The sequence below is a fragment of the Myiozetetes cayanensis genome, unplaced genomic scaffold, assembly GCF_022539395.1.
Source record: "Myiozetetes cayanensis isolate MyiCay16 unplaced genomic scaffold, myiCay2020 scf2-11, whole genome shotgun sequence".
In the NCBI taxonomy this organism is placed as follows: Eukaryota; Metazoa; Chordata; class Aves; order Passeriformes; family Tyrannidae; genus Myiozetetes; species Myiozetetes cayanensis.
In genome coordinates this window covers 35,559,517-35,581,534 of record NW_026087411.1, presented here as the reverse complement: position 1 = coordinate 35,581,534, position 22,018 = coordinate 35,559,517, and the positions used below count along the sequence as shown (strand labels likewise).

The following is a 22,018-nucleotide window of genomic DNA, read 5'->3' as shown; positions in this document are numbered from 1 at the left end:
AAGGTTTTGCTTTTTAATAGCTTTGTATATGCCTTCCACTCCCACCTATGGCACCATTCAATTACAATTGTCTAAACATCAGTCTGACACTTTTGATTTTGTGTTTTCCTCATGTATCTCTATTTTTACACATCTTGTAGGTGACCACCTTATTAGAGGGCTCCCTTAAATATTAAACAATTATCAAATAATCTTTTGCTTTTTTAAGAATTCCAAAATGAGCCTTCTGGGACATGTCAAATGTTCATCTCTTTAAGAATCCTTTTTCTAGTGAGGCCTAAAGAAGGTGCTCAGTGGAGAATCAGGCAAATGAGTATCTTGAATACTCTGTCTCTCAGCCTCCTACAAATGGTTTGTGATTCAAGGATTTCCTGAGCTAGGGACATTATAGAGTATTTCCATGTGTTTAGTACCACTCAGGGGTTTTTCTTCCCTTCTTCCTAAATGTGTAAATTCAGTCACTTGATGGTATGTTATTCGGGATTTTTTTTTGGCATGGTATTGAAACATGCAAAGAACTTTCTCAAAAGAAACAGAGAAGGCAAGAATGGAGTTTGCATTGATGTTGCCAACATCACTGCTTTTGTCTCTTGCAAGAGGAGTTTCACTGACCTCCTCTCGGTACTCCAAAGTCCCTCATCCCTGAATGTCAGGCTGCTGGCTGATACATTCTAGGCTCCAGAGGAACACAGGCATCTTGGATATAGAATCCAAGATCTTCATTTGAGGAAGCAGGCTTTCTCTACCACTATGGGGCCCTTGAACTTGGCTCGGTGCTCAGTGGTGAGCCCCTGCTGCCTGTGGAGCACGGGGAGAAGTACTCATGGCAACCCATGTTGCTAGGCAGATGGATGATTGTGTTTTGTTCCTGCTACCGTGTTCTCAGGGATCCTGGCTTCACTTCTAGATATAATTAATGGTAATAAAGTCTGAAGGTTAAAATATATGGATCCCTAGGGCCATTTTTTTGCCTGGGTGGGATGGGGAACAGCATCCTGGCACTTACATATAAAAGAGAGAGCTTTTTTCTGCTGCAGCTCTTTAGGCGTAGTCCCAGAGGCCGAGCACTGCCAGCAACTCCTTGACATTGAAGAATATTGCTGCAGTAAAAAATGCGCTTTTTTTCCTAGTAACTCATTTTTAATGTATGTTCAGTCACTTTTCCTCAAGTGCAGCTTTGTTGAAGCTGGACAGGAGGAGCAAAAGATCCAAAAGATCCATAGCTGTACATGATAGGTATTTACCAGGACAGTTCCAAAGCAATCCCATGGACTGAGAAGGGTTTGAGATGCTGCTATTGTAAGCACACTTCAGACCTGATTTTTCCCCTTTCTTCCTTCTGTGTTTTACTTACAGACTTGGCCAATCACTGAGCCTTCCCCTGTAAAAGAATATCTCACCCTTTCTGCCTTCCTCTCTGTTTCTCCCTCTCTTCTAATTGCATGGTCCAACTTCCTGGATGTGCTGATTGAGGTACTTGTCAGACCCTTTTCTGAATTTCTTAATATGGCAGAACACTATTCACTTTTTGATGGATTGTTTTTTTAGTACTTTAGTGACTCATATCTGCTTGCAGTGAGTGGCAGAACAAGCACAAGGTAGAAGAAGGTTGTGCAGCCAGCAATAGGGAAGGAAGAGCAAGACTTGGATCTTCCCCTTTCAGCATTGGCGAATTCCACATTTGTCAGGGAATCATATGCTGACATTTTATTTAAGAGATCAGATTTTTTGCTTCGAGGTTTATGGCCTGTAGAAAAAGTAAAGGAACTCCCCAGCCAATTTATGTGTTCTTTGCTATTCTGTAGGTGAGAACAGGAAGACAAAGAAACCAAAATTTTGACAGATAAGGTTAATATAAACATACCAGTAGCCCAGAAGAGGTCAGTGGTAGAGCAGATAATGGTGGGCATGCCTATATATCTGTCTCTACCCACTCCTAGGGGTAGAAGCCTCCTAGACTTTTCTTCATCTGGTCCAAACATAGGATCAAAGCCTACTGTTACAAAGAGAACAAGACAGAAGAAAAGCTGTCTTCCCTCCCACTCATCAAGGAACTGAGCTAACTGCTCCCAGTGTAATTTACCTAAATTCTGTAGGGAAAGATACAGCAGAGGCAATGAATAACGGAGTTTTTTATCTGGTTGATGTGTATTTGGGCGAACAGATGTTTAGTTAATACTCTGTTTTGAAGAGTCTGTTTCTGAGTGACACAAATCAGCCCCTAATCCCAGAGAAAGAGTGGAATGAAGGTGCCAAATGCACTTGGGTCATTCATGTCACACTGGTTAAAAAGGGTACTGTGACATGGAAATGCCTGCTGAGTGGTATGGCTGTACCCATTTAGCTGCAGAGGAGTTACAGGTAGAGTCCTGTCACAGAATTACAGTTATCCACCTACTTTTTCTGGGAAGAGCAAATGAATATGCTTCTTTGTGCCTTCAGTTACATGGTCCCAGAGGACCCACAGAGGGAGTCCTGTAGTGAAGGTTTTCAGCAAGTGTTTGGAAAAAAGATGTGTCCAAATGCTGCAGCCCTGAAGCCATGGGCGGGACACTGCTTTGTCAGATGTTGCTACACCTCCTTGAACTGCTTTATCTTTTACGTCACTTCTCCCATTTTAGAGCTGTTTTTTGTTGATGAATAACATTTCTGAACATATGCATGGAAAATATGCAAAATGTGTGATAGGACCCTGATAGCTAACACGAATGTATGTGATTAAATTAGGTTCAAAAGTAAGGGTTCTTATGTCTATCAGACTTCAGTGGATCCAGGATTTGTATCAGTAATGCTGGATCTTTCCATATTTTCCCTGAGATATTTTCTGACATTTTTTAAATGAAAAATTACAATTTTAAAAGGGTATGTTCTCTTCAGAGAAGCTCTGTAAAGATCTTGCATGCAGCAGCTGATATTTCAAGCTGTTGAATTAGTAGTTCTGGGTTTCCTTTTGTACTTGGCTGTGCCAAAATGTGATTAGTTGTTTCAGCCCACTCATACCCTTGGTTTGAGATATCTGTGCATTAAGTTAGAAGGGAAACAGCCATGTGGTTTAGGTCCAATATTTGATCTGCATTATAATTGTTAACATTTTTTCCCTATATAGATTTTTCAAGATATGTTGCCAGGAAATTTTAAAGCAGTGAGTTCTCATTTTGAAGTGCTTTCTCATTCCATATTTTGTTCTGCTCTTGGAGACAGCCAAGATATCAGAGCCCTGTGTGTCAGGAGTTGCGAGAAGGAGAAACAGGTGCTGACACTTGGCTGCAAGCTACTGGAAGCAAAAGGAAACTCCATGCTGGAGCAGACAATGCAGATGAAGCACTTTGATTTACAGTAATTGTCCTGAGTGGAATCTCAACGACACAGACAGGACAGCTCAAAATACTGTTTGTTGAAATTAATATGAGCTCTGAGTCACTGAAGATTCTTCAGCTAGACTAAAGGTATCAAACTTAGCAAGTACAAACATCCAGAATTTGAGCAATACCTTTATACACTCAGAATGACACTCTCCCCAAGGAGCTGTAGTAGCAGCTCATGTGGGCCAGAGTCGGCTGCTGCAACAGGACGTAGATGTTGTGGTGTATATGACGTGTCATTGCTGTAGCATATTTCATGATTTCCCTTTTCTTCATCAGCTTTTGCACATTGCTTTCATTACCATCCCTCTTGGAGGAAGCAAAGGGGTAGCGAGGAAAGCCAAGTGCAAGCCCTGGTGAAATTGCTGGGAAGATGTTTTACAGGTGGATGCCTGAGTGGAGTTCCTGTCTTTTCACGTCACGTTTGCAGTAACTCACTTCAGTTCAAAGGCTACTTTAAACACCTAATAATCTCAATAAATTTGCACAATAACCAATATTTGTATTTATTTTAAACCTGAAAGCTGTTCATATTCTGCACATGGATTTATCATGAAAACCTGAATAACTAGAACAGGATTTTTTAGACCTTATTTTAGGGATATGTAGTAAACATTTGAATCAGTGTAGTGTTTGTAGAAGAGCTGTAAGTGTGCTATGATTAATTAGGTGATCTGGAAAATGACATAAGAAATGTAATTCTGGGTACAATATTCAAGAACCTGAAATTCCACATTTGGGGTAGGAGAGGGAAGAGATAAGAAAACTCCGTCCTTGCCAAAACAATGTATTTCACGCTTTTCTTCAATTTCAAACATGTGATTGATCCACCACCACATGCCTACAACCAGGAAAGACAAAAGTTTTCTGTGTAGAGAGGTTGAGGGAATAAGAAATGGGACCCTTGTGAGACTGAAAGATAAGGGTCTTTCTTTCTGCTGCCACTGCATCCTCTAAATTCGGCTGCCATGCTGTTCTCACAAAAATTTCTGTTAGCATTTGATAGGAAACAAATCTGTGTTCCTCTTGTAGTCAAATGTGTAATTTGAAATATTTAATTACTTTAATAAACTGCTCAAGTCGGTAGATAACCTTTCTGAGGGATCAGCTTTGTTCGAGAGCATAATCAGCTGTTTTCCCAGCAGAGTAAAGATGTATTCTCTTGGGTATCTATTACGCCCTCTTTATTCTGAGCCACATTCAATAAAAATGCAAAAAAAAGTGTCTGAAAGGCAAATAACAAATGCTAAAATGTTTTTAAAAAGTGATTCTTTTAAAGCAGAGAAGACCTCTTTTTGAACCAAACAAAATGTGTTTTTTTAAATTTCAGGCTTCCTGAATGTTCCAATGTTCAATACTGGGAACATTGTAACTGAGAGCTGGAAATGAATGTGTGAGGAGAAGTCGTCCACACGGGCTTTGCAAAAATTTAATATCTGACAAACAAGCACCTGCTGGGGTGAGGACAAGGTTTTAGTCCTAGGAATTTCATAAATATTTATTTTCTAGGAAAATATGATTGCATCTTGCCAGAATATTAATATTTATATTTTTTTTCTATCTTCACAGTTGTTTTAGAGTCAGAAGAACCAGGCATCACAACCCTGTCTGTTAAAACACACAGCTAAATTTAAACCACACAGTTTTATTTAATATCACTAAGACAGAATATTTTAGCTGTTCCAGAGCGATGGTATTTAGAATAAAATGTTCTTTCACTTTCTACAGCTGAGATAACGCGGAAATCTATGCGATTGCGAGGAAAACTCTTATTTTTAAGAGAAATGTAGTCCTCTGAAGTGTCAGGTTTAAGCGGCGGGTTTAACTTGATCCCTGGCCGGAAGGGCAGTGAGGTGCAGTGGGGGGTCAGACGGGAGTTTGGGCACGTTCTCCATCTCTAGCCCAGCGGGGAGCGGCCCTGTTACCCCGCCGGGGTGCGCAGGAGAGGGCCCGCCCGGGCCCGGCCAGGCCCGCGTCGCCATGGCGACAGCGCCGGCGGCTGCCATGGCGGAGAAGGAGGGCGGCGAGGGTAAGGCTGGGCCGGGGCCGGGCCGGGCCAACCCCGGGGCTCCCGCCTGTGCAGGCGGGCAGCGCGGGGCACGGGCCGCCGCCGGCCGCTACCGACAGAGGCCCGCCCGCCTCGGGCCTCCGGCGGCGGGAGAGGCGGCGGCGGCGGGGTCAGCCCTGGCCTAGGGCTGGTGCCAGAGTGGCACAGGGACACGCACTGAGCGACACAGGCACGCGTATGCATACACACCCTCACCCACACAAATATATATATATATATATAGGAGTGTGTGTACTGTAGTCTTCAACATCTTCACGAGGGAAAGCAGAGGGGCAAGCGCTGATCTCTTCGTTCTTGTGACCAGTGACAGGACTTGAGGAAATGGCCCGGAGCTGTGCCAGGGGAGGCTGAGGTTAGGCAGTAGGAAAAGGTGCTTCACGCAGAGGGTGGTTGGGCACTGGAACAGGCTCCCCAGGGAAGTGGTCGAGAGTTCAAGAAGCCTTCTGACAATGTTCTCAGGTACACGGTGTGATTCTTAGGGTGTCCTGTACAGAGCCAGGAGTTGGACTCAATGATCCTGATGGGTCCCTCCCAACTCAGCATAATCTATGATTCTGTGATGCTATATATGTATATATATATGTGTGTATGTATATATATATTTGCATATATCTGTGTGTACGTATGCACATATGTATATGAAAGCATGCACACGTGCATATTCACACACACACACACACACACACACACACAGAAATACACCCTCTGCCCCCCATACCATTCAGAGTGGCCACAGCCGTGCCTCCACCTCAGCTGCTCCCCAGCACTCCCAGCCACAGGGGATGCCACCAGTGGCCCACGGCCAGTGTCACCCATGGCCAGTGCCACCCGTGGGCAATGGCCACAGGCACTGGCAGCCTTATGGTTGTGTTGCTGCCACTCAGCTGAGCGGCTGAACTCACTGCTGGAGTCACTTGGTCATCACCTCTTCCAGTCATTTCTGGATGCATCGGACTCTCTCTGCCAGAAAAAAAGTAATCTGTGCTGCTGATAGCACTCTGGCTTATTTTTAGAGGCAAGTGTGTTCTACTTTGGGAGAGTTGCCAGAAATTATATTTTATAGGCTAAAGGTAATTCATTCTTCAAGGGTATTCAAGTACCATTTCAAGGAAAACGTATTTTCTGCAAAGCTCACAATATTGTGACTTCTGAAATCCATCCTTTCTGTAAGTAAACTTGGTGTGTTGCAGTAGTTTGCAAATTCTGAGCATTGTATTTTAAATAGTTTAAACAATGGATTATTTCATACTATTTAGAAAACAAATAATATATTCCACAGGGCAGTCCTGTATAAATAGTTGCTGTGGATAGTGCTAGATGAGTAATCTGATTTTGGTAGAAGTATTTCTAGCTGCACACACAGATACTTTACAGACATTAAAAAATAAGACTGATGTAGCTTCATTGAGGACTGTTCTAAAAGTGGTTGTTTTTAATATTGTCATTTTTGTTTAGTCTTGTGAAAGCGCATTTTTTGCATCTTTTCAGTGTTGCAAATGAAACTGAGATGCAGGGCTGGCAGAGGTGAATAGAGAGGATAGCAGCCTAGAAGTCTGCCAAACCGCCTGAGAAGGGAGAATCTGGTGTTCTGGCAGGATAACAGTAGTATTGGGAAGTTCTAGCTCCATATATGTGGGGCACCCATATGTGTAATACTGAGATTTTGCACCATTTTGGTAATCCACAACCAGAAACTCTCGGAGAAGAAAGGTCATGGGTTTTTGACTTCTCGAATTATGACTTTAAATGACTTTTTTTTGTAGCTTCAAAGTGAGAATACTTTCTAAGTTTAATTATTGTATTACTAAAGACAGATCTCTTGGGTTTTTTTACACTTCATGTTTTTTAACATCCTGTGAAACACTATTTCCAGTAGAGTATCAGATGCCATCTTCTAGAGGAAAATTGTACTGTCATCCTAAATACTCTTGATCCATAAACTCCATCCCTGGCCCTGCCAATGGTTCATGGAAAGTGACACTTAGTTTCTTATATATAGAATGAAGAAAATAACTTGTATCACAGGGAAAAGTCACTCAAGAGACTCACAGCAGTGTCTGCTGTTAGGCAAACCAGTTGCTTATCGCCCTATAAAGGTGCCTCATTATTATAAACACAGCTGAGGTAAGCTAAAAGTCTCATTAGCAGAAGCAATCCCCTAAGAATAAGTCGCTTACACCATTTTAGGCTTGCTATTAGCCTTCTTGCTGATAGCAGTTAGAGGGTTAATTAGGATTCCTCGACTTTGGATTCGCACGTTGATTATGCTTTCTTCTGACAAGTATCCCACATCTGTGCAAAGTGCAGCTTTTACTTTATTATGCTTCAAACTAATAACATTAGTTACATTGTCAAATAATTAGTCCTTAGAGTATTCCTCTCTGTTCTTTGTAGAACTGCAGTTCTACCAGCTTTCATGGAAAGGTTTCCCTTAGGTCCTATTATCTTCCAGGTTCTGTCTTCTTCAAAGTAGAAATGCCTGCTTAAATGTTTTACAGATGTACATGATGTACACAAGGAAAAATGGTGAAAGGCCAAATCCTTCTACCTATTGAACATGTTATTCACATGAATATTACCCTCTAACTTAAGCAAATGTTGTGAATAAAATCTTGTATGTGCGTAAGTGTTAATGGGATCGTGCCCATAATATCTGTAGCTCTGTGTTTTATGTATGAATTTATAGCCCTACATTTGTGCTTTCAACTATATTTAATGTTTTTTCATACCCATCTGATCATGCTAGACTGTTTGCTTAATGTTTCACTTTCGTACATTTATCCTTAACTTCCCTCCTATTATTCTGTTCCTTTCCCTTTTCTGCTACTTAATTCAGTCTGTCTGTTCTTCCATTTGCTCTCAGATACTGTCTTTGTAATTTGACACAATATGTCAGATTTTCTAAGTTTTAATACCTTTGATCTCAATACTGATGTTACCAGAACCTGAAAGCGAAATGTCAGACTGGTAGTGCCTCCAGTAAAATTAGACAGAAGACATATTTTTTTCCATATGGGATTTTAAAAAGTACATAAAGGAGAGAACGCTCAGTGTTCCTGTATCATTATGGAAATGTTCTGTAATTGATTGGTATTAGAGTTTTTGGTAAGACCATATTCTTTGTGCCAGACAGTGCATATTTAAAATGTAACTAGTAGGTCATTAATTTTAAATCCAAACAGAAGTATTTTAAATAATCTGAGTTCCTGGTTCACCCTGTTACGCCCACATGAAACCAAATAACTACTTCTGGATAACAGGTGTCCTTCAGAAAGTTACTCTTTTCAGATGTGAAGACTTATGGAGAATAACCTTATGGAGAATAACCTACTGCAATGATGGTTTTCTCTGGTAAATGATTAGTAGTTGTTCTGGGTAGTTTGAGTTACAGATGCCATATGTAATGGGGCGTCACAAAACATCTTCCTACCACATATGAAGACACACTGTCGAGTGGATGTTATAAGTGGACATGAGAGTTTTCACCCCAGTTTTAGTATGTAAATACAGTAACAGTGTGTTCATTCATACCTATATGTCTGCTCTTTACCTGCCCAGGTTGGCTGCCTGGCACGCTGGTGAAATCAGGGCTTTACTGGAGATAACATTTTGTAAGATCTAGCTACATATCCCGTTCAACTACTACCTTCTTGCAAAGAAGCAGAGTTGCCACTACATCACCTGCCATGCTGAATCTTCTTGTGTCCGGAATTAACATCTAAACCTTCCCTTTCCATGTCACCTGGCTCTGCCTGCCTTTTGATACTGCTAGAGATACTGAAAATGCGCTGTCACTGTTCGTTGTGTTTTAATAAAGTTTCAAGTCAAAGCTTAGGGAGCCTAGGAGCCACCATGAGCACTGTAGGCAGTCATAACCATTAATTCTGCTTGGAGCACACTTAATTAACATGAGAGTTTTAAACCTGACACAGAAAAGCACTTAAGCCTTGTAAGGCTTTGGGGAATCCCGCTGAATGGGATAACATGAGGCACATGATGGTTAAGCACATGAGTACATTTAAGGGTCTTGCTATACTGAGGATTTTAAAATATGTTTTTGAGAGTTTCATGAATGAGCATCAGCATTTGAAAGGTACAAAACCTATAAATTAAACACTCACAATAAACCTTCAGGCTAGAGTAGTCTATCAGACAGATTATCTCAATTTAAAAAGTGGAGTGTTTCATTTATGGGAAAATATACAAAATTAGTATGAGCTGTTAAAAATAAGTGGCTTTCATAGGGCTCAAGCAAGCAATATTTCAGCTCTGGAAGAAAATCTGAATATATGAGATCACTTAGGAAATCAGTGTGCAGTTTTATCACAGTGGAATTTACAGATGAACACTATGAATATTTTTATATTCTCCTGTTGACATTGCTGTAAGAAATTACATGAGAATAAGAGTTTATAGCCTTTATTAAACTGTAATGCAGTTTAAGATGCATCCTGGCATCAATCTGATTTATGTTTTAATATTTATACTTCTTTGAGAGTGAAACAAAAAATAAATTTTGTCCATGGACAAATACAGGTTGTAGATCTGATCCTCTTGGCTACACTTCCCCAGCAAAAATTGATCTCAAATGAATGTAGAATAGGTAATTGCAGATTGACTTGTTTCTTGTTTCCATGGTGCATAAAATGACAGAAGTTTTTCAGTTTGGCTCTACTTCTAGATGATTTATTGAATAAAAATTGGCTGGTGTGCAGAAAAAGGCTTTAAACTTTTTTGTCTTTTAAACAATACCAACCAGCAGATACACAGGGCTGACAGGGAGCTTGAGAACTCCCACAAATTAGCTTTCCAACAATAGTTAACATGTTATTAAGAATTTCCATGTCTACATACTAATTACTCTGAGATCTGAGAGGTTGGGAGGGGTTTTTTTTTGCAATTTAGGAGCACCTGTATTTTGTGTGAACGGATACCACTTCGTTGCTATTGGCAATAAAATGTGTTGGGCTAGAGGTTGTGGAAGGGAAATGGTCTTTTGGGTAACAGAGATCTGGCATGAACCTGTTGTCATGCCCAGTGTTTAGCCCCTAGGTGGGAGGTGGCCGTGCAGACAGGGTGCTGGTTACACCAATGCTCTGTCCTGGCCAAATCCCACCGTGGGGTTTGGCTGCCGCAGCTGTTTCTGCCTTGAGATTATGGCTGAGGTGAGGGGCAGAAGCTGAGAATATCTCCTACACATCCTGTGAGGTATCCTGAGGGAAGAAGGGGCTGTGGCAGCGGCATCCCAGCCCAGCCTATGTGGAGGTGGGCCTTGTACTCAGCATGGCAGTGACATGGGGAAGGGAATGAGATGGTCAGTGGAGGGCCTTGGAGTGTGCAGAGATGGCCAGAGAAGCAGAGCTCATAGGTACCCGATGCAAGGGTAAAAGCTAGTGGCACGATGAGGGGCTGGAGTTGCCAAACCTACCTCTGATCCCCACTGCTTTTGAGGTTGGATTAGACGCTGCCTGGTGGGTCTCAGAAGATATTTTTATAAACGGGCTTCAATTGTAAGTGTCCATCTCTAAGAAAGTATAGAGTACCCGATTTCTGAAAATGACAGCTTAGCCTGCCTCAAATGATTACAGGAATGTTGTTAATTGATTGTTAAATGTATATGTCTTGAATTTGTCAGTTGAAATGCTGTACAAATTCAGGATATTGCTCTTAGGCAAACAAAAAGAAAAATTCTAGGTTCATCTTCTTTCATGGTATATAAAGAAAGTGATTCAGGACTGTAAATGATACTTTCAAGACAGCTCCTTAAAAAGGAGCAGCTGCTGCAAACCCCTGTAATCCTTTGCCATTTTGTTTCCCTCTAAAAGTCTTCCTTTGCTTGGTCAAAGACAGAGTAGTACAGATAGAATTGCAACCAGTGTGGAAACTGTTTTTCTAACCCATTTAACACCCTATGAGGCAACTTGAAGGGCTTGTGCTACATTACATAATAACAGCATGCATTAAAAGTTATACTTAAACCCCTCATTCTGCTGTTATATTGTAGATTCAAAAGAAGAAAGCTTACAAACTGTTGTATTCTAGCAGCTATACTGTGGTACTGCAGTTAAACTTCATAATGGCTTTTGTTTAAAATACTTTAGTTCTCAGAGCACTAGTGTCCAGTCGATTCTGGTCCCTGGTTCTGGACCACTTGAGCAGTGTCTGTGCAGAGGCAGTTCAGTAGGCATATTCAATTTACGAGATGTTTGCTGCTGCCACACGTGCAGTCAGGTGTTCACTGTCAGTGTCAAGTGTCAGTGTGTCCTGTTGGGGCTGTCCCAGGTCCTTGGCAGAGTGAGCTGCTGTTTTGGGGCCGCAGCAGCATGTGCATTGATGCATGTTATTGGAACGTGGGGTGGTGCATGGGTGTAGTAAGCTGTGGATGTTGGAGTTGTCCTTTGTGGCTCTCCCATCTGCTTCTGGGGCCAGCACTGTGGAGAATCTGGGAGAAAAGGAGACAAATGCCTTCTGCGACCAGACAGCATGGGTTGTATTCTGCCAGTGTCACAGCCTATGTAAGCTTTTCCTTTTCAGCAGCAGCTGGAGACACAGTGAGACTTGGCATCACCGGGAGAGCTACATATCCTTGCAGGGCAGTTTGCTGGTGATGATGAAAGAGAATATAAGTATGGGCTACACATAGCTCTTTCGTTATATCTCAGGTGTGGCTGAGACTAAAGAAAGATATAGAACAAATTGCAACAGTGTAGATGGCTGTTTTCGCCAGCTCTGAGCTGCCACAGGGGTGCTGGTTGATGCCGCTGCCAGAGTTGGGACTTCAGGGATGTACAAGATATCCCTGATGGAGATTTTTCCTGCCTTATGAAAAGGGACACTGCATGCAGCTGGTATTGACTTTAAAAAAAGTGTCACAATTATTTTCTACAGGCTAGAAAACATCAAGTGCTGACATTTCTTTGACTTCTCTGAAGGAAGAATAACATCCTGACTTTCCTCAAGAGAAGTATAAGGTATTTGAATGTATATTACCTGTGAATCACAGGCATACAAGGAACAATCCAGATCTATGCATACATCAGAGTTCCTTGCTTTCTTTCTTTGGATGACTGGAGGCACATCTCCACATCATCTGATCAGAAGAGAAGACCTTTGTATCAAAAGGAAAGGATTTTCCCCCATCAATCTGCAACTCAGCGCAGAGCATGTTGTTTCACTGCCCTCAGTGTCGATTGCATGCAATGGCAAGTATCTGGCAACTTGTCTGTGGTCACCAGCTCGCAGAAGGAGAGCTTTGTTGTTAGAGCTGGACCTGTGCAAATGATTAGGGTGAGGGTGTTAGTCAGACCTTGCTGCTTTGGCTCATGAAGCTCCAGGTTTTGCTAAGTCAATCTCAGTCACCAGTGGAGTAGCTGCAAAATGATGATATGCTTGTCTGGCTCAAATTCAGGTCATAATTGAGACCAGTTAGGTCCAATTTGGATTCTTCCTGAGAGTCCTTATTGCATGCTGCTTCCAAAATAATAATCTGCAACAGTTGTGAGGCCTGTGGAACTAAAGCAGCATGGGCTATGGCCAACTGCTTGGGAAGACAGGCAGGGCCAGATCCTGAGAGCTGCAGTTGAACATTTCCTGCTGTGCCCCAATTATTGCTCTAAAAATGTTACAGCTACTCCTGACATAAAATGTTGGACATCTGTGATGCAGGGCTCAATAGCTTTCTCTGTCCTGTAATACTACTGTAACTGTCCTATCTTAAGGCCCGTCTCATCCAACATTTCCCTCCAAGAAGTGAGAAAAGGAAAAATGGATTTCAGGAAAAAAAATTTTTTTCAAGACTCAACCAAATATGAGAGACAAAAAAGAAGAAACTGGCTTTTCTTCAAGGATTCTGCAACAACAAATGCAGAACGTGTGGGCTGACAGACTCCTCTGAATGCTGGGAAGAGAGAAACCCCCATGGTCAGCCTGGGTGCTGTTGTATTTTGAAAGATGCGCAGGAGGACTGCCAAGCGTTTCTGCAGTAAGTAACGATGACTCCAGGTTCTTTCAAGCTCTAAAAGATTACCCTTACTTTTTATCTGAGGTTTGAGCGTATGCAGGGCAAACCCCATACGCATTCCTTGTGTTTCCTGGTGTTATGTATTCTGCAGAGGGCACGGGCAATAAGATGTATGTTACTGTTCACAGCATGACTATTTAAAATGGGGGTGGGGTGACAGTGTGTCAAGGCACAAGGAGTAAGGTGCTTAAGAAGATCAGGTCAGGGCATTAGCTCTCACTGTTGAGGGTTTCAGAGCTCAGAAGGACTTTGTACTCATGGTGATAAAAATCTGTAAGCTGCAGCTATAGGGAAAGGTGCAAGGCTGAGCTATGAAGTCACACAGCAGCAAGGTGCTTGTCACTGGGCACTGGCTCCCACAGGCAAGAGACTGTGAGAGATGACAGGAGGAGCTCAGGGCTATGACAAGGTGGAGCAGCAGCAGAGCAACTTGAAGTTGGAGCTGGAGGAGGGCTGTGTGCCAAGTATTTGCTTGCACACTTCCCTGCTACTTAAAGGTAGTAATCGTAGTAATCTTCCTGCCCAGTGTCATCCTGGCTGGTCAAAACAGAGAGCAGAAAACCTACCTGTGCTGCTGCCTATGTGGAAATCCAACTTGCTTTGCCATTTTCTGATGGAAGAGTTTCTCCCTATTACCACCAATCAGGTAGTGGATGATGACCTCCATTGGGCCATTTTCCTTACAGATGAAGAAGGAATGCTGTAGCATGGCTTACAAATTACTCTCTAGAAAATGTCTCAGAATTTTAACCAGAATTAGGCCAAATTACTGTTTTCTTTTTTTATTTTTTTCCCCCTGGACATGCTACTAGGTCCAGAACACTTAATCAGCAGATGTATCTAGTGCTGTAGCCAAGTCCTGGCCAAGCCTCCACACTTCCAAGACCTTCCACTTCCCATCTCAGCAAGCTGCTGCTATGAGCTGCTGCCTGGACTTGTGGCAGCTCAGGAATCCCTACCAGAGTCTTTGTCATTGTAATTGCTTTGACCTGGAACATGATGTGTGTTCCATCCCAGATGCATGGTCATACCAGCCGGCCAGCCACTGCACCTCCATTTTTCCTCTTTGATGGACACAGACCAAATCCAAAAGTCATTCTGTGAAGTGAAAGTAGGAAGGACTCCTTCCATACTATCCCTCCAAAAAAAAAAAAAAAAAAAAAAAAAAAAAAAAAAAAAAAAAATTTCTTACCTGAGTACAGTCAAGTGGTATTCTTTGATCATTTCCCAGGATTACAGGCTTTTCTGCTGATGCTTATGAAGACTGATGCTTCAGTATCTATAGATATATATGCAGATATAGCATACCCCACAGATTGTGTACTGTAAAAACATCAGGGCATATTTTGTTGAGCTTCTCCTGGGATTCATGAACTGCTGTCACTAACATGGATTGATAGGCACCTGTGTTGCATCATTCAGATGAGCTGCCTACAAGGGAATGATTTTTCCCTAACAAACCCTGTGATTGTAGTGTTTTGCCTCAATATGTCCCAGAACTGTGTAGACTGAGCTTGTCCTCACCAAAAAGGTCCTGAGGAATAATTTGAGCAGAAGGAAGGAAGGGATTTCTTGCCTGTGGGGTAGGGGAGAGACTCATCACAGACAGCATATGAAAAGAACTGGAGATTATGATGGGAAAAGCACGAGGCTGAGAAAGGAGATTCAGCAGAGCAAATGGGTGCTATCCTAGAGGAACAACAAAGCGAGCAGAGCTGAGGTAGTGTCAGTCACCCCTGCCTTTGTGCATTTCTGTGTAAAGGAGATCCACCAGATAATAGGAGGGGCAGATTCGTATTCCCTACCACATTCTCAGCATGTGCTGATACCTTTTTTTTTTTCTTTCCAGTGGCACCAGACTTGCAGTCTGTCTTTCATATCTCTTCCTCAGGAGCAAACACTCCACATGCCCAGTCCCAAAGAGCCTTTAGTGGAATTTTAGGGACTGTAAGAAACACTGTATCCCATTAGCAGGATTCTTGCTGGTTCCCAATCCCACTCAGCCACTCCTAACATTTAACATTGCCTTCACTAGCAAGTTCTGCTTGGCTATAAATAGTTTCAGTAAGTTTAAAGAAAGTTTGGTTTGCGTTTTGGGTGTAGGAGTTCCTTACGCCTTTTATTTCTTTGACAAATTGCAATCCTCCATTCTGGGGACTTCCCAAAAGAATTGGGTGGAACTAGGGAAATTAATGCTTCAGATTCAGGAGTCTGGGCACAGGGAGGCTGTCAGGGTTGTAGTATAGGAACTGATGCAGGAAAAAATGGTTTATTGGTCCCCTCCAACATATGGACAATTTTGTGTTGCAGCAAGCATCTGTTAAGGAATTTGGAGAGATAGCAAGGCTATTCCTTGTAATTTGCCCTTCTCCATTCCCTTAGGCAAATGCATTCTCTGCAGCAAGCCCAGGCAGTGGTTGTAGTTCCACTGTGGCTTCATGCTGACGTACTTTGCCATCTGCATCCCCTGGCTTTGAGAAATACAGTGCAAGCTCAGGACAGAGCAAGCAAACAGCAGCTCTGAATACAGCAGCTCTTCAAGCTGTTATATCCTAATGATTCGAGGCAGACAGGGATGACTTACCAGGTACTGAGGTTACTGAGTGATCTCTCTGTACTGGCGTGGGGGCTGCATGCCCAGCACAGACCGGGATAAACAATAGCATCTTGCAGGAGCAACCAGAAGTGACAGCATTATAATTGGCTTGATGACCTACAAGAATGTGTACCACGAGGGAAACAAATGTTTTTCCATTGATGAAGAACTGTGTTTGATCCAGAAGGGAGGGCAGCAGACAAGACTGACCATGACTCCAGCACTTCTGGGGAGAGATGAATGGGATAAGAACTTTGTGAATGGTGGCTATTCCCTTTCAAATCAATGACACTTTAATATGAATTGGGTTTTGAGGTAGTGTGAACTCTGGGTTTAAACACCTTTGGAAATACTGGGGGTGAGAGACATTGACTATTTATGCCTTCTTTTCCAGCTTGATGTGGCATCCTCCATGGCCTATTTTGTTCTGTGCTACAACAATTAGAAGCTTGACTGCTTATCAAGGCAGCAATAGCTTCTATACTTTGTTTCTCAAGAATTGAATTGGTTTGCTAATTGCCCCATTAGTTTTGTTAGTTGTTGTTCCCACATGCATTGAAACATCTGCATCTATGGTAGATTAGAATGCCCCCATTTAAAATAACACCTACTGAACAGTCAAAACCTAAGATAATATTCAGGATATCTTGTTTCATTAGGTGAAGTTACTGGCAACTTGTAACTTCAGTAGTTGCTGCCAACTGACTACCACAAACTAGGTATATTTTGCAAAGTGTTATATTGTTGCATTTTTCAACTTTGAGGTTGAAATGCACAGTTGCTATATTATTTTTTATAAGTCTTTAATGAATTTGTCAACTTCTAATGAAACTAAACAAGGTATTTCCATCGTGGTTGATCTGAACTCTTTTTACTTTTTAATGCTATCAGAATTGTATAAAATAATATCGTTTTCATAGTCAAAACTGGAGTCAAGGTAGTGCTTAATTTTTTACGTCACTTTATTATGTATTTTGTCCATGTTACAATTGTCTTATGTAAAGAAGATAAAAAGGAAAACTTGTGTTTAATATTTTTGTGTCAGAATTTGAAGTAGCTTTTGCAGTTAACTTTTCCACAGCTGTCATGAAACTGACAGCCTGTGTTTTATTATCAGACATCAAATTAATTACCTGATTTTTTCAAACTCTATTTGCTGCTGGCGGTTTTGTTCTTGTGGTTATTCTTATTAGGTACCATAGGGCTGTGCAAAGATTGTTCTGATTGCTCCACTCTGAAAGCTCCATTCTGTGTATCTATTTTTAAATATAGTCACTTTATTTTTATTCTCTATTAGTTTCCACGAGTCAGTTACTGTGATGGAAACACCCAGGTAACTTTTCAGCTCTCACATGTACTGCCATTAGGAAAAGAGGTATGACAATAGGGTGAGGTTATGCTTTTAGTCCAAGGTTGCTTGCATAGATGATGATGATGAGTGTAGGGTTTTGGTTTTGTTGATTCACAGTGATGATGGGGTTTGCTTGTTTATCTGCATACTGCATAGAATCATAGAATTGACCAGGTTGGAAAAGACGTCTGAGATCATCAAGTCCAACCCTTGATCCAACACCACCGTGGTTACTAGGCCATGGCACTAAGTGCCACATTCAGTCTCATCTTAAAAACCTCCAGGGATGGTTAATGCACCACCTCCCTGGGTTTCTCATTCCAGTGTCTGATTACTCTCTCCATAAAAAATTTTTTCCTAATATCCATCCTAAATTTCCCCTGGCACAGGTGGAGACCATGCCCTCTTATCCTACTGCTGGTTGTCTGGGAGAAGAGACCAACCCCCACCTGGCTACAACATCCTCTCAGTTAGATGTAGAGAGTGATGAGGTCACCCCTGAGCCTCCTCTTCTCCAGACTAAACAACCCCAGCTCCCTCAGCCTCTCCTCACAGGACTTGTACTCAAGTCCCTTCACCAGCCTGGTTGCTCTTCTCTGGACCTGCTCCAACACCTCAATATTCTTCCTGAACTGAGGGGCCCAGAACTGGACACAGCACTCCAGGTGTGGCCTCACCAGTGCTGAGTACAGGGGAAGAAGTACAGGTCCTGCTGGCCACACTGTTCCTGATCCAGGCCAGGATGCCATTGGCCTTCTTGGCCACCTGGACACACTGCTGGCTCATGTTCAGCTTCCTGTCAGTCCAGACTCCCACGTCCATACATGGTGTATGTTGTGACAAACATAAGCAATAAGGAACAATGACATGGCTAGTTCTCAAAAATTCTGAAAATTATGCACCAAAAAGCTTTTGCTGTTCTTGAGATTTCATTTTTATCTCTTTGAAAATGCATGGAATTGCCCTCTACATAAACCAGTTAAGCCTTTTTATTCTTCTACACCAACAGACTAAAATTCAGATTGTCTGAGTATTATTATATTAACATGGGATGCTTCTTATCTAGGAGAGAAAGCATTATCCCTCTCCTGAGTCTGCAAGCCATAGCTTGCATCCCCAAACTGGAATAGGTAGTACTGTCAGTGAAGACTGGTCATTTCTTGGGAACTGACGTTTACCAAATGCCATGAAGCTACTTGTTTTAGCTCTTCATTCAATTTTAATGGCTAAACTCAGGTGACAGATTTCCCATTGATGCCATCAATACATCAATACTTTTCATCAATTTATTTTCTTTGGGGTTGCACTTAAGGCATAGGTTTATCCCTTCTTTGGAGGACTCGAGCTGCTTTATAAACCTCGTTTTTCTTCAAAATATCCTTGATTTGTCTTTCTAGAATGCAGACTCTTCAATGATCACATATCTTCAATTACTTCATTATGTATCACAAAACACAGAGAAACAACATTGCATATTCTGCAAGCTTGCAGCTTAATCATATTCATTTATTTTCTGATACATAATACATTAATACCATACATGATGTAGAAGGTACAGAGTAAAGAAGGAAAAATATTTGTCTTACCTCAAAATTTTTAGAGCATGGCGTACAATTGCTGGTTCAGCACATTAGGCTGACTGTACATTAAGCTTCCTCTGGAATTAAGAAGGTCACTAGAAAAATATCTAATGCATGCCTTTTCCTCTACAGAGCAGAAAGGTCTTGCCAATAAGTCAGATTCAAATGGTCTCAGAATGGTTTTCTCTATGTTCCTTTGTCTTGGTAATTTTCTTAAAATAGAATTAGTTAAATGCTCTAAGGTTTTTTTCTTTGGGGTGCAGCAAGCTTTCTGAATTATTTTTAAGTCAATCAAGCTCCCCACATTTAACATGAAGGCAATGCAAATGTTTGTGGCAGAAAAATGTAGGAAGTTGTATACTTTGCTTTGAATCTAGGAAAGACAAGCAGTAGCATAGGAACAACTTATGCTGATACCATCACCAAGAATTCATGTTATGACACAACACTGGCTTTCCCTTTTTGTTCTGGAAACACAGCACCTTGATAAAACTGATGAGCTTAATTGAAAATGTTTGAGATTTCACCTGTACAGGTGATGCTGAGTATTGTGACAGCTCTTTAAATCTTGACCTAGGTGATGGTCCAGTTAAAACTTGCTTAAAATTCTGGTTAGATCTCGTAACTCAGAGTTTGAATTATGAAGTCTCTTACTGTTGTTGTTTGTTTGTTTGTTTTTCCTGCAAACATCAAAGACAAATCTCTTTTGGTTTTTAGTTCATCTCTTTCATCCTAAAAAGGGTGATTATAGGGGCCTTATAGAAGAGTGTTGGAGCAGTGTGGGGAGGGTGGTTAAAAACAGTCACTTGGATCCATGAGCAGAAAGAGAAGGTTTACTGAATTTGAGTGCAGATTGCAGGAGGCTTTAAGACTCAGATTTTTTTATATGGTTGACCGCATAGTCACATCCCCTTTTGTGTCCATTGCCTTCTTAAAAATGTTACTTTTACATCATGGCAGTCTTTGTATTTCATTCCCAGTTCAACTGACAGGATCAAGGTCACTGACCACTTATTTTGTTGAAATAGTGGTTAGTGGAAAAGAGAAGAAGTGGTGCTGTAGTATATTGCCACTGATATGATTTTGTACTTTGTGCTGATAAACTCCATTTAGTGGATGGGAGATCTACAAAAGAGCTGTTGATAACAGCACTTTAAGTAAAACTGGAACAACAACATGTAAATGATTCTAAACTGTCTTCCACTGAGTTGGAGTTACCTGCTTGTGTCCCTTGTCCTTTCAGACTGACTAGTTCCACAAGTCAGCCCCATCTGAGAAAGGGTTTCTGTCAGCAGAGACCTCAGGGGTTTCCTCACACCTCCTTGTAACCATAATATGGTACCATGAAGAGAGGATGGAGTAATTAGTGAGGTGTCCACATACACAGAAGAGTTTAAATATAAAATTGACTATATTTATTAAAATATACTTAAAATTAATGTTTCTAAAGACTAATGTTTCAAGTGTGTGAGCAGTAACACTAAGTAATAAAATCATCCAGTAAATGTTAATAGGTCCATCAGGCAGCACAGGGACTAAATGTTTTCCTCTGAGCAGCAGACAAATGCTGCTCCCCAGCATGTTAAGTGGTTGTTTAATGTTGGGCTATGTGTTCTTATGATAAGTCTTTTTTTCTCTTAAGTGAAAGGAAAGGTTAGGTTTTTGAACCATCAGATCAACGGGCCCAAGAAAGGAAAGACAGCAAGCTCATACAGTTAAATGAATGGTAGAATCTAGTCTAACTGCATCACCTAGAAAGCCCCTTTTAAAATCCTCCTTACTCAAGAGTCTGGCAGAGTCACATCCAGTTAATGGCTTCTGTTCCCTACAAAGACTCAAGTGTAGTCTTTGAAGAAGAAATGTCACAACCGAGGTAGGTGTGCTGCTTAAGGGCTGGCTTCAAGTGGGCCTCAGAGTGCTGGGCAATAGTGTGGACAAGCTGAAGAGGAGCAGTTCAATCTGAAAGAACCACCAGAATTGTTCTGGGAGTCCCAGATCCCCTCCAGTCTTATTTAACTCACAGTGTCTAGAGCTCTATCTAGTTCAGACTAAACAAACTGGGAAGATAGCAAAGGATAGTACAGGAAAGAAAATGATAATGAATACACTTTCAGTTAATGTGTCTGAGGAGTAGATTTTAAGACATTTTGTCTTCTTTTTGCGCGTGTGGTAGGAAGATAAATAAGAATGAGACAACAGTGACAAATATCTGAAGCATTTTAGCAGCATAGAATTGGAAATAATATATCATCTCTACAGGACTCATATGAGGGAATAAGTATTTGTAGGTATTGGAATCCTGTGTAGCATGGTATGTTTCAATATTTGTTTATTTAAACAATTAGAAGCAGATAATTTTATCTTTGATATTGTGTATTGTTTTTCTTGTTAGTAGAATAGGTGAGTGAAATCTTTTATTCAATCAAGGTGTAAGTATTTCTGTCCTGAAAAATAGATAAAACATTGTTCCACAGAGCAACACGTAACTTTCACTGATCTGCCCATGGTGCAGAGTCTCCTTGTACAGGAAGATTTCAGTACATTAGAGCATCACATCTGCTGGGTTAACTGCCTATCTGGTCTCTTGAGCCCTTCTTGAAGGTATAATTTTAAAATGTTACCCTTTTTTTATCCTAAAGCTGGAATCCGTCTTCTTTTCGCCTACAGGGAGGTTTAGAGTGAATCATAGAAGGCATTACTGTCAAGCTGTGAAAAGAATACAGCTTGTCCTGTGTCTGGGGACTGGACAGGGCTCTTCTTCCTCAGTGAGCTCCAGTCTCCAGTCCATTGTACGAGTTCCTGCCCATGCTTCCATCAGGGGAATAAAGTCCAAGGAAGGAATACAGGATATATTCATACCTCTCTTTTCTTTATGAATTCTCTGGGGAGTTCAGTACCAAACACAGATGGAAAGCAGCAGGCAGCTGTAGCTTTATAAGGGAATGCACCTCTGCTACATGAAGAAGAGGTTCCTTATAGCTGGTTCAATCCACTGCTGTACTGAAGAGTTTGCAGCCTGTGGTGAGCTGACCTTGGCAAGC

General features: G+C 41.5%; 1 protein-coding gene across 2 annotated transcripts in view; it reads left to right on the top strand.

Annotated features, from left to right (window-relative positions):
• Positions 1 to 5,364: 5,364 nt before the first annotated feature.
• The window catches only part of EFCAB2 (EF-hand calcium binding domain 2), a 29,281-nt gene continuing 12,627 nt past the window's right edge, over positions 5,365 to 22,018 (top strand). The window contains exon 1 of one of the 2 annotated variants that reach the window (XM_050315267.1): positions 5,365 to 5,391. In XM_050315267.1, the coding sequence (XP_050171224.1) occupies positions 5,367 to 5,391 (25 nt within the window). In that variant the 5' untranslated portion in view covers positions 5,365 to 5,366. Of the gene's footprint in view, positions 5,392 to 13,067; positions 13,412 to 22,018 lie in introns of those variants that run through there. The other variant, XM_050315266.1, reaches the window with a different exon arrangement.